The sequence below is a fragment of the Procambarus clarkii genome, chromosome 61, assembly GCF_040958095.1.
Source record: "Procambarus clarkii isolate CNS0578487 chromosome 61, FALCON_Pclarkii_2.0, whole genome shotgun sequence".
Classification (NCBI taxonomy): Eukaryota; Metazoa; Arthropoda; class Malacostraca; order Decapoda; family Cambaridae; genus Procambarus; species Procambarus clarkii.
Window position 1 is genome coordinate 12,647,680 of NC_091210.1, and position 13,548 is coordinate 12,661,227.

Genomic DNA, 13,548 nt, shown 5'->3' on the forward strand with positions numbered 1-13,548 from the left:
TTTCTATTGTTATGTGTTGGTTGAGTGTCTTGCAAATCTTGACTTCCCTACAAGATGTGCAAGCAAGCTAGTGATGGACAAAAAAAAGTCTAAGAAAGTGTGTCTATCGGTGAAGGTATTTATTTTTTGCAGGTAAATTAGAGAGAGTGAGGTACTGGAGCTTGTGTAGCACCAACCCAGTAACGTCTGAGGCAAGCTTGGGCGACTTACGGTTCTCGGCACACGGGTTCACAACACCTCTAAACGGAATTAACAATTATTATTTTAGAGTAAGCTTGAGATATGTTTTAGAGGCCATGACGAGGCTAAGTAAAGGAAGCATAACATCACTCCAACGCGACGCCCAGACGGATATAATGATGGTTCCGCTTCATGGAGAACCTGAGACGTCCGTGAATTCTTCATGCGAGGAGCTGGAGGCCATGGAAGACGAGACTGAGCAGCCAGACAACATACTCCAGGAGCCGCTCCGTCTCCTGCACGGATTTCTGAAGGTAATGGGGGTTGGGCCCCAGAATTACGACGAAGTAGCTGGCGAGTACAAGGTGTCGTGGAGAAGTGCAGGAGCCATGCACACCCTCGTCACAGCCTTCTGCATGGTCGCCCTCACCGCCACCACAATATTCGGCCTCTCTCGCTACACCATCGTCACAGCCCCGACCGCTCCTCCCGAAGATGAACACACACGTAGCATGAAAGTGATCGGCGTGGTGATCGTGGCCGGCTACCAGGTGAACGCCCTGGTGCAAGTGCTCAACACCATCCGTGCGGGACGCTGCCTGTGTCGCCTGCTCAATACCTGGAACCACCTGGGGGTGAAGGAGGCCATCAACCCCACTAAAGGTCTCTACACCAAGTCCTGCGTCCAGGTGGGCTTCATGGTCGCCTTCATCCTGGTGATGCTGATGGTGACGGTGGCGGAGCAGCCAGTGTTCCTCTCTCAGGTCCTGGATGGCCTCGCTGAGCGCATGTTCCTGGTGCCTCGCTCCTGCCTCGTGCAAGCAACGCTCCTTGCCAAGGTACAGCGCCTCCCTGTGCTTGTCGGTAGCGGTCATGCACAATAACATTGTTACTATTATACTTGCATCAAGGGAACTATCAGGGGGGGGGCACCAAGCCATTACGACTATATAGCACTGGGAAGGGGTCAGGATAAGGATTTAGGATGGGACGGGGGGGGGGGGGGGGGGAAAGAATGGTGCCCAACCACTTGCATCAATTATTGATCATTTGAGTTGTAATGCTCGTTAATAGGCTATTGTTAATTACACAGTTACTGCTTGGTTGTAATATTTGTTTGCTGTTATACTTTTGACAGTCTTCTCGATAACGGGAGATAGCTTAATAAGACTTCCGCATACTCAGTAAACTACTCTCTCTATTGAAATTGGGCAGTTTATCCCTCTGGGGACATTTTGGGTTATCGTCAGAGGCAAGGCTTTGTGTTCCAGCCGAGGCTCGCTAATAAGGGAGACGGCTCACTTTATAGTGTAAACAGTGAATGCCTTTTGTTGAGCCAATATTCTGACATTTTAGGAATATTCACTAATTTTTGGTAAGTTTGGTGTAGTTTAAGGATTAACAGCCACCACAACAGCTTACTGACCAACCAGCAAGTATACTTTAGTCCTGGGGCCAGATTCACGAAAGCACTTACGCAAGTACTTAGGAACGTGTACATCTTTCCTCAATCTTTGACGGCTTTGGTTACATTTATTAAACAGTTTACAAGCATTTGTGTGTGTGTGTGTGTGTGTGTGTGTGTGTGTGTGTGTGTGTGTGTGTGTGTGTGTGTGTGTGTGTGTGTGTGTGTGTGTGTGTGTGTGTGTAATTACCTAAGTGTAGTTACAGGATGAGAGCTACGCTCGTGGTGTCCCGTCTTCCCAGCACTCTTTGTCTGTGTGTGTGTGTGTGTGTGTGTGTGTGTGTGTGTGTGTGTGTGTGTGTGTGTGTGTGTGTGTGTGTGTGTGTGTGTGTGTGTGTGTGTGTGTGTGTGAGTGTGTGTGGTGGGGGGAGGGGGTGCTCCCCACATACCATCCATTCCCTGCCCCCAGGTGACGCGAGTAGTGGTGTGCACAGTGGCACTGCACCAGTTCGCCATCAACAAGGGCTATGTGTTCGCCTTCACCACCCACTGCCACCTCCTCTCCACCGGGGTCGCCATCTGGAACACCCAGCTCGCCTCCGCGCTCGATGGTCAGTCCCCTTATGCCTTTTTGTTTTGTTATATATCACCTACTTGAGAGTCATACAAAAGCCTTAATTGGCAACATATACCTCAGCCAAAGACGCATTCGGTAAATTTAACATATTGTGTATTTAAAGTCGGTATTTTCTCAAATATAAATATTATATGTACTGTACTAGAATTTAATGTATATTTAGGCCAAGGTTAGGTTGGGTTAGGTATTTAGGATCTGTTAGTAATTATTTGTATTTGTAGTACGTGGGTGAAGCATTGCTGCAACCCGTCCTAGACTCAAGTCCATTACATTCAGCGGTCAACCCCACAGACGCATTCATAAATTTTAACATACTGTTCATTCAAAACGGGAATTTTCTCAAGTATAAATTAATATTATAATATATTAGCATATTGTGTATATATAGGCATAGGATAGGTTAGGTGTTTAGGTTCTGTTGGCGATTATTTGTATTTGTAGTACGTGGGTGAAGCATTTACAGCGTTGTGGTTCGAACAAAATTCGTCAGTGAAGCACTTGTTCCGGATATGTTTGAACGTCAGCAGTTGTGAGTCGTGTGTAACAGCCCGTCCTCCAAACAAAGATCCAAAAGTGATTACATGCACCCGCCAAACCCCCAGCTGTTTATGAATGAAAAGCGGTTTACACACGACTCACAACTGCTGACGTTCGAACATATCCGGAACAAGTGCTTCACTGACGAATTTTGTTCGAATCACAACGCTATAAATGCTACACCCACGTACTACAAATACAAATAATCGCCAACAGAACCTAAACACCTAACCTAACCTATCCTATGCCTATATATACACAATATGCTAATATATTATAATATTAATTTATACTTAAGAAAATTCCCGTTTTGAATAAACAGCATGATAAAATTTATGAATGCGTCTGTGGGGTTGACCGCTGAATGTAATGGACTACAGTCGAGGACGGGTTGTGTGTAAACCGCTTTTCATTCATAAACAGGGGGTTTGGCGGCTGCATGGAATCACTTTTGGATCTTTGTTTGGAGGACGGGCTGGTTTACAGCGTTGTTGCTCGACCAAAATTCGTCAGTGAAGCACTATGAGTTACAACAGAATATTGGATTTCTAGATAGAGCTAGTATATACCCGAAACGCTGCGCATACTAGTGGCTTTACAAGATTGTAATTACCATATTATGTATCCTCACAATCCCAATGTACCTTCTAGTTTATATATAAATAAATAAATAAATATTATGTCTAAAGCCACTAATGCGCACAGCGTTTCTGGCAAGGTTATTTGTCATTAACGTCTTATTCTGTGTGCTAGATAATATAAGTTAAGAGAGTGGTAGTTTCTATACACAGATGTAACAAGTGTCTTCCCTCCCCCCGGACAGAGGTGTGGGGGCGGGGATGTGGCGGGGAGCTGGGGCGCCTGGTACACCGGCGCCACCTGCTGGTGGGTCTCGTCAGGGACACCCAGTTTGTCTTCAGCCCGGTCCTCCAGTTCTACTTCTCCTCCACGGTACGTTGGTCAGGGCTGTGGTACGTTGGTCAGGGCTGTGGTACACTGGCAAGGTATTATAGTTTGTGTGTCGGTGGTGTTGTCGTGTTGTTCCTCCTTTGCAGACAACCCAACCCACAACTCGGTAGAGTGCTTATACTTCGCTAGGAGATCACACTAGGCGCTTCTGGCCCTTGGAGAGGGGCTCAACGTCACACATTTAGGGGATGCGGCTCCAACACTTAGCCTCGTTGTCACGTGCACACACCCACTCGAGCCGTTGTGACTCCCCACTCTCTCCTTAGGTGATATGATCTCCTCAATCCCCCTTTGACTTATTAGTATTACCTTTTACCCTGTCCACAGCAGTGGTTCTTAGTTCTTTCTCTCTCTCTCTCTCTCTCCTTCTGTACTATTTCCTGGGAAGCCTCACTAGGACAAGGTCAAATACCAGCAAATTTGAATACATTTACTGGACAGAGCACATACACAATACATACACACATATAATAATAATGAATCCTATACTCTATACTATTACAATCAGGTTGCACTCCAACACCATCAGAACTCTATTATCAGTTTACCAAGTGGTATCCTATCTCCTGATTCACCACCTGATACTATCAACCTCCTCAAGTAGGTCAAGTCTACATACACTGTTGCACTATCAGCAAGAGAATATATATATATATATATATATATATATATATATATATATATATATATATATATATATATATAAACTTGTACAAGAAAAATCAGCATGTGAATGCAATAACATATATCAGTATAAATGTTCCTTGATACACAGCAATGATCAATCGATCACCCTATCAGTCCTAGAACACATACATCTGTAGGTAATCCAGCCTACGACTGTAACTCTAAACTTCAGTATAAAACACTCCTTGACATAATGCAAACAATCACTCACCTCTCACTGTGTCTTGCACGCTAATGACAACCAAACACTATCAACTCCCTACAATTAATCCACCAGAACTTCCCTTCCACCTCTGGAAGTTCACTACCCTGATATCTTCAGGTTCTTCCGGGCTTCACTACCAGGATCCTCTGCAGCTCCTCCAGGCTGCTATCATGAAGTTTCCTTGAGCAACTACGGTGCTTCACCCTTCTGCTAGGTTCCTCCACAGCTCTCTTGGCTGCTACACCATGAAGTTTCCTCGAGCAACTATGGTGCTTCTCCACCTCTACAGAAGCATGTGACACTCCTCTTCACTGCTGCTTCTCCTCACAGCTCGAGGTCCTCTGCTCCACTACCTTGGAGTCTCATCAACTACTCCCTCTGTGCTGGCTTCAAAGTTCTCAGCAACTTCTTCCCCAAAGACAAATCTGCAACCCATGGACACTCCAATAAAATTGTTTCCCCCTTAACACATAAACGCAAATAATCACACAATATGTTTGCCTCAAACCTCTATCTGTCCTCTACATACAGTGAGAGTGGACTCCCCCGTTTTGGGCGGGTCCATACTCCACCTCGCCCGGCGGGCCTCCTCACTCAGGGAGGGTCCTTCACCGTCAGGAGCCGGGCTCCCTCAGTTGCCTGCCAGCGCTCAGAGGAGGTGGCTGTCGCTCCGTGTTCCTCCCTCTCCACTCTCTTATTTCAGGCCTTCTGCCTTATTAAAACATGTCTAACTTATCAATAAACATTGCTACTGTCGCTGGGCACACGACCAACTACAAGCAATCACTATGAACTGGCGTATATCGTGCTTACCACAGATTGCCTGGTCGAGGGCGTTCCTCCCTCTGACGAAGCTTGGTCAGGTGCTTCCACAGCCCACAATAATGTCTCTGGGCGGCTTAATACTCTTCTTGTCGACCACGACTTGAGACCACAACGTTCCCAGCTCGATTCTACAGCTGGCATGTCTACACACTTCTCTTCGATATATCACTAGGGGTTCCCTTCTGACGGGAGCTCGAACGGAGCGCAGCTTTCCCCTGCGATGTCTGGCACTCAAGTGAGGTCAAAGCCCCTCCAGAAGCGAGCCTCACGCCTCCAGCAAAATGTCCACATCTCCTAACCAGTCATTTATCTGTTTTCTTCTACACTGCCCATAATCTTAAATTGTTCATCATATCCAACCAGTTATTTTACATATGTGTTATCACCTCTATATTTCTTAGACCTTCTGGTTAGGTCAGGCTTGATAGAATAATTCTCAAAGGAGAGACTCGTTTTTCGGCTACCTGGGATCATAACACAAGGGCTGTGGTCCGCTGGTCAGGGCTGCGGTCCGCTGGCCAGGGCTGCGGTCCGCTGGCCAGGGCTGCGGTCCGCTGGCCAGGGCTGCGGTCCGCTGGCCAGGGCTGCTCATGTCTTGATCGGTGTGACAGTATATTTTATTTAAAAAATGGTTATAAATAATATTGACAATTATAACTGTCCTTTTATTTTGTCTACAGACTGTCATTTATTTTATTAAATATTTATACGTGTGATGGTGCTATTTCTCCCAAATTCTATATTAAATTAATAACTTTATGTATAATAACAAGGCTTATCATTGTATTACGTAATAATAGCCAGAGATGTCAACTCTTGGTAATTAAAGCGATTTAAAATAAAAACCACAATTCACATAAAATATCTTTACTGAAAAACATGATATAATGCCAATCTCTCTAATGATTAAAGGCGCCGTATAATAATTCTTATGGTGTGAAGTATGGGTTTGGGCGCCAGCCAACGAGGCCACACATGAGAGAGTTCTTACCTGCTCCCCAAGCCCGGCTCGAGGCCAGGCTTGGGGAGTAGAGGTGTTCTAGTAGAACACTTAGCTCTAGAGTTCTAATAGAGTAGAAGTGAATGCGGTAGATGTCTCGCAGGCAGTGGTGTCCTCGGGTACTGAGGAAGGTAGTGGTGTCCTCAGGTAGTGATCGTGTGCACGGAGCTGTACCTCTTGGCCAAGAACGTTGGGTCTGGGGCGTATCGTGTGGAGGAGCTGGTGATCCTTGTGCTGCTGACTCTCCAGACCTTCTGGCTCCTGGTACACGTCTCTCTGGCCGCAGGCGCCGTCCAGGAGCAGGTGAGGCCCATCTCTTGCCGCAGGCGCCGTCCAGGAGCAGGTGAGGCCCGTCTCTGGCCGCAGGCGCCGTCCAGGAGCAGGTGAGGCCCGTCTCTGGCCGCAGGCGCCGTCCAGGAGCAGGTGAGGCCCGTCTCTGGCCGCAGGCGCCGTCCAGGAGCAGGTGAGGCCCGTCTCTGGCCGCAGGCGCCGTCCAGGAGCAGGTGAGGCCCGTCTCTGGCCGCAGGCGCCGTTCAGGAGCAGGTGAGGCCCGTCTCTGGCCGCAGGCGCCGTCCAGGAGCAGGTGAGGCCCGTCTCTGGCCGCAGGCGCCGTCCAGGAGCAGGTGAGGCACGTCTCTGGCCGCAGGCGCCGTCCAGGAGCAGGTGAAGCACCTGGCGATTTAGCGGGTCTTATTCCAGGGACACTTAGGATTAAGAAGCTGCCCGAGACGCTATGAGTGCTACTGCCTATACAGGACTGTAGGAGCTCTTGTATATATATTTGCAAATAAATAATCCACACAGAGTGTTGGGCAAGATGTGGGAAAAACAATTGACAACTAAGACTGTTTGCCAGCCTTGCTGGCTTAGTGCTTTCTCTTGATAATTGCCTTGCCAGCCTTGCATATGCCGCTGCTGATATATTTTTGGTGTGGGTGTGTGGGTGTGTTCATGCATAGATGATAATTAACGAGTTAATAAACAAATGTATGTATATATATGAGAGCGTAAGTGAGGCAGAAGGCGTGTGTGGTGCACATTAGTGGAGGCGGCGTGTGTGTGAGGGCGTCACGCTCACCACAGGAGCACCCGGCCGCCCAGCTCATAATGTTGTAATGAATCTTGTCACACAAAACGTGTGGACTGATAATTGTGTTGATTCACCTAACTGGGGGTAATGAGATTTGAACTTCAGCATTCTGAGACTCGTATGGAAGGGGGCGCACTGCTCCTGTGCCAGGTAATTGAAATTGAAATAAGTTTATTGAGGTAAAATCCACACAAAGGGATGAGGTAGCTCAAGCTATTCTCACCCCGTTCAGTACAACGTGTTAATACATACATAGACACACGTCACAAACAATAAACATATTACCGAACATTCTGAGAGATAAACATAGATTTCCTCCTTTACACAAGTAGTATGGTATCAGACGTACACACAAAAATGTGTGCCAGGTAAGTCCACTACGAGCTCACCATAGCCCGTGCTACTCGGAACCAGTTCAGATCTACTCGGAACCAGTGAATCTATAACATGAGACTCGTCTTTCAAACTGGTGTGCGGGTTCCCGAGTGGTCGTCGGGGCAGATCATCCACCAGACAGGGAACATTATCATACCTGATGATGTACCTCTCCTCCCTGGCTCCAGGCTAATGGCAGCGGCGACGTCTTGGCCCGCGGCCTCCCACATTACGCTAGCGACGCTGACAAGTTCAATGTAAGTCAAGCCTTTCAATTGTATTTAATTAATTAAATTATACAAAAAGGTACAGTGGGTTTGTGGGAGTGTACGGGAGACATCTCCCGTCACGCAGGGTGCAGTCGCACCTCCACAGATCTCCAGTATCAGCTCTTGATACTGGTAATGGCTCAAAAGGGCCACCACTTACGGGCTATTCATGCCCGTGCCACCTTTTGGCTGGCTTAATCTTCATCAATCAATCAATCTTGTGGGAGTACATAGCATTAACGTTTTGACTCTTGTAAAGCCACTAACACGCATAGCGTTTCGGGCTTTAATCTAACAGATAATTATAAGTAGGTAATTTATGCTTTAATAAGTATTTTACCACTGCACCACACGGACTGCTACAAAGACTATTAAAGCATTTTACTTAATTTCATGTAATCATTACAGGAGTCTTGTCGTACAGTGATTGCTGCAGTTTGATCACAACAGAATGGTCCCTAACTTTGGTTCTGGAACATGATGAGATATTTGGGTATATTTCCTTACACCTGATGCTACTGTTTACCTAGCGGTGAATAACTACCCTAGGAGTTAGACAACTGTTGTAGGGTTGCATCCTGGGAAAGGTCTCTCACCTCGATAAGCTTAACAAAATTCCTGTCTCTGGTAGTGGGAAACTGAAAAAACTAGTTTTTGAATATTAGCCCAAGGTGCTTATACAAAGTGGCCTCTGTGTATCTATAGGTTTCTCTAATAGTCATGGTGCAGTTTGGAAGCTGATGGTTTGTTGACTTTTATGAGTTGTTTAAGCTGTCTTAGTCTGTAGCACTGTATAATTGGACTCTATGGGTTCAGTGATTAGGTTGTTCCATAGATTAACTAACCACTGGCTAAAATTGTATCAACTATTATCTGGTATATATATTGGTATGTTTAATTGTAACATGTATTCTTTCTTTTTGTGTTAAATTATATAATAATGGTACATAAGAAAAATATTGAATGTTCAAATTAAGAAAAGAAATATATACCCAGTCTACTAGCTTTGGTATATTTAACACTTATAACCTCTCCCCATGTGTGGAGGTGGGAGAACTGACCCGGGCACTGATCATCGCTCCTGCATACATCACTGGTGGCAACTTCTTCATCATCAATCGCTCCTTCATACTTACAGTAAGGGCTGCAGCACATCTGTTTCCCGGTATTTTTATCTTTTCAATAAAGTAACCTTAGAATGGGTGATCCAGTTTCAATAAATTTGATAACTGGATTTTGGGGTGTTGACTGTAACAAAATAGCTTGATTTCAAGAAAATGAAATATTTGTTGAATGACTTGTGGTCTGCACATAGGTGGAATTCAAAGAGTTAGTGTACATTTTATTTGGAGCAATACAGCTCTAATGTGAATATATGCTACACACATCTGACGAGCAATGATGGGTAACCGATGATTATAGCAACGTACAATATCGTAGGTAACTGAATGGCAGGTGCCCGATACACTTTCCTGACTACTGCAACTCCACATTTGGTCTTTTGAAATACTGTACTCTACAGTCTTTGTAGATTTAAATCGGTATGGCATTTAACAATGGCTTGTTAAAACTGGTCATGTCACAGGGATGTTTGGAAGAATTTCTTTAGTGCAAGGGTAGTGAGCCAGGGCAATTGGTTAGAAAGGGAGTATGCTTATAAAAATATGTTTATTAAATATGCTTATTTAGTAAACAACTTCATAATTTGATGCAATAGCAACCAAGAGGGTCAGGAGTCACTGGATAAGGCAATCAACAGCTGGTATGTTGGGGCTCAACATTTGGATGAATACATTTTGGCATATGCACATGCACAAATTTATTTAGAATACTACTGCACATACAGCGTATGCGAGACCAGTCTTAGAACATGCAGCACCTGCATGAAACCTAAACCATAAATAGAAACTTCAGAGGGTTCAGAGAATTAGCATTTTAAAAGCACTACAATCACCTGTGGTCGATTTTTCAACATATCACTGCAGTGTGTGTTTAACATATCTCTAATCCTGTCCCATGGAGGACAGAAGAAAATGTATATATGCTGGTTAGCATTCTAAATGTGTGGCCACATCTGTGGTAAAAAATAATACAAAAAAAAACAGGCTGGTCCCAGACCTAAGAGAACAAAGCAATAAGTACATGCCAAGTTGAGCCAAATACCACTGCACAACGGGGAAACCAGAGGATATAGAGACTAAAAGCATTGCATAGGTAGAAAAAGGACAGTCTGTTCCTACCAAGAGAAAATTGAATGAGAGGGCACATGTGGAAGCTAGAAACACAGAAGAGCTAAATGCCTTGAGGAAATGTTTGTTGAGTGTATAAATGGTAAACAAGTGGAATAAATGAAGGAAAGTGGTGGATATAAAACAACATTAAAAGATTAGGAGTAGCTGTACGAATCTAGTGATAGGTAGAAGGCAGGGCCCAAGAGCTAGGCCTCTCATAAACACTAATGGATAAGTACTTTGTGCACAAATTAGTTTAATTCCAACATATACTGCTTTACTGTTTGAAATTGTGAAAATCGACAATTACTCCAGTGTACAATTCTTGTACATTTCAATGCACTAAGGAACACGGCCTTCCTGCCATTTTAACACCAATGATAAGATAACTGGAAAACTGATATTGTAATACTGTACCATGAATTAAGTAAGGTAGTTGTTTTAGGTAACTTTCATGTTTCAGGTGATGAGTGTCGTGGCATCCTATTTCATAGTGATTCTCCAGTTTATGCAGTCTTGTAGTACTTCAGGCAACAACTGTGTGCCAACCAACCTCACTCTTGAGGTGTCCACATGATGTCCTGCGCACAAACCCTACTTTGTGGGTGACAGTCGTGGCATACTCCCTCAGGTTCACTTTGAGAGGTGTCCACCAAGACCATCAACCCCACACTGTTGTCCAGTTGATGTCCAAAACCATTCTTGGGATGTCTCTTCAATTGCCCCATCTCCCAACCATGGAACAATGGTTGCAAGATGAAACTAACCATGGAACTTCATGAAAATAGAATCTATTTCACCATTACATGACATTTTTGGCTACTGTGACACCAATACATGATCTGACAATTTACATTATCTATACTCTGTAGATACACATAGTGAACCAATGAACATGATAAATGGCACTACAGTATGGGAAAACACGAATAGCAATTTGTCATAAGCAGTGAACGTCTTATAGTTTTTGGTTTGGCATCCCTGCATGTTCATTTTGTGATTATTATTTATTATTACTTTATATATTTTGTAATGACTATTGTTTATAATTATTGTGTAACTCTACTTGTATTATAGATTTATTCCTGAAGTAGAGTATTTAGTTTGGGAGAGGGGGGAGGAGAATACCCACAACAGGAGGTTGTAGTGCCATGGACAAACTTCCAGCAAGTATTGCATTGACATAGAGACGAAAATATTCCCAGATAGAGCATTTGATACCTCTAAGGACAAATCAAGGTCTAGGGGGTGTGAACAATAAAAATAGTTGTTGGTATATGGAGAGTGCTAGTAGACTCACCAAGATGAACATGTTTACCTGAAGTGACCTTGAAACTCTTAAGATGGTCTCAATATCACCATGGTAATCTTGAAAATCCCTGCTTCCAACAGCAAGATGGGACTAACCAGAACCTCACAAATGAACGGGATTGCAGCCAGGTGGTCATATTGTTCTTGACATTAGATTGCAACAACATGTGTTAGACTGCTGGGAATGGAAGGTAACATTCAAGCCAATGAAAGGAAGCAGGTAGAGACGTAACTGGAGATAATCGGCAATTCTTTCCATGTGGCGCACTCCCTTTCAACAGGGAAGACTACCAACACAAACCCTAGACAAAATTCCAAAGCCCAACAGTGTTTGCCCACAACAGCTCGAAGATCTCTCTCTCCCTGAGACCCATATCCATACACTTATTGCACTTATCCATACGATTAGGAAGTCCCACCTGAGCAAGCCCTCCAGCAGGTGGTCCAACGACTCAAACATGGTATTGTATTTTTTTTATTGGGTATTTGAGTCTATGCCACTTCAGCAGATGTGAGAAAGAGAGGTAGAAGCCACCAGCACCGGCCCAAGAGTGGTGCAGTGCCCCCTCACTACATTATGGCAATGCTCATTTGGGGTTTGTTGGAAGTTTGGAAGTCTTGTTTCTCTCGTTGGCAGCTCAATAGACTTACCTGCAGGTTAAACCATGCCTGTGCAGTCCTTTACCTAGGCCATATCCAGCTACAGCATCGGTACTAGTTTCTCTGTACAATTGCTTAGCACTGACTTTAGTGCTACATAGCCTTCCTGGCTTGGTGCCTTCTTTGATAATATCTAAGCACAGGCTTAAGGAACCAACAGGTGTCTTCTCCACTGCCTTGCAAAGCTTGCTGCTTCAGGAATTTTTATTAGTAGCTTTTCCACGTCTCCTTTTCATTGAAGTTTCCTCTCTCCATCTCTTGAATCCTCAAAAGATAACACAAACCCCTAGTTGAGTCTGTAGGCAAGTCTGCAACAGGCAGGTCAAGGTTGTTGGGCCCAGTCCCTTGCCCAGGCATGTATAAAAACTGTATGATGAAATTGGTAGCAGTGTGGTTGAACTTGAATGATTGGATCTCTCAAGAGATCCATTGAATCTTGACTACAACTATCAGTGAGGTAATGCTTCAACAAGTAAGGCTCGACCAGGTCCCTGCTGCTGTGGCAATGGATATTGACTGTAATTACTCTTCTAGCTTACATTCAAAGTGTGCTGAATTTCATTCCTGTTTTCATCAAACAAGACAGAGTGGGAGGTGGACATTGAAATTGCCAACCATTAAGTTGGATATTCATGTGTCCACACACAACCACAAGGGAGCCGGTCGGCCGAGCGGACAGCACACTGGACTCGTGATCCTGTGGTCCTGGGTTCGATCCCAGGCGCCAGCGAGAAACAATGGGCAGAGTTTCTTTCACCCTATGCCCCTGTTACCTAGCAGTAAAATAGGTACCTGGGTGTTAGTCAGCTGTCACATGCTGCTTCCTGGGGGTGGAGGCCTGGTCGAGGACCGGGCCGCAGGGACACTAAAAAGCCCCGAAATCATCTCAAAATAACCTCAAGATAACCAAGCTGCCTGACTATGTGCCTCCTTTCCATAATCATAATGATTCTGCAGTGGATGCTATGCACATAGCACCTCTCAAATAATTTCTCTTTCCAGTCATGCTGTTGCTTCAAGTCCTTGAGAAACTAGTCCTTTCAGTGCCATGGTCGTCCTTGGGGCCCCTATCCCTACTTGTGGCCTGCTCAGTCATGGTTCACTTAGTCTTTTGGCTAGTTATCCCAACCTGTTTTCCTCTCTCACTTTGTGTCCATGCAGGTTGTC

The 13,548-nt window shown here is 44.8% G+C and overlaps 1 protein-coding gene across 1 annotated transcript; it reads left to right on the forward strand.

The window, feature by feature from the left end:
* Positions 1-296: 296 nt before the first annotated feature.
* On the forward strand, positions 297-11,013 carry LOC138354119 (uncharacterized). The gene is made up of 7 exons (XM_069307984.1): positions 297-1,019; positions 2,010-2,196; positions 3,583-3,710; positions 6,593-6,748; positions 8,099-8,167; positions 9,227-9,316; positions 10,874-11,013. Exons 1-7 carry the CDS (start codon positions 297-299, stop codon positions 10,985-10,987), a joined length of 1,467 nt encoding a protein of 488 aa, XP_069164085.1. The 3' UTR covers positions 10,988-11,013.
* Positions 11,014-13,548: the final 2,535 nt, after the last annotated feature.

Bases quoted from the DNA above. Each gene is read 5' to 3' on its own strand.
- LOC138354119 (XM_069307984.1), top strand. From the start codon at position 297: ATGACGAGGCTAAGTAAAGGAAGCATAACATCACTCCAACGCGACGCC. The intron at 2,197-3,582 runs GTCAGTCCCCTT...CCCCCCGGACAG, and splicing joins GCTCGCCTCCGCGCTCGATG to AGGTGTGGGGGCGGGGATGT. The intron at 9,317-10,873 runs GTAAGGGCTGCA...TTCATGTTTCAG, and splicing joins ATCGCTCCTTCATACTTACA to GTGATGAGTGTCGTGGCATC.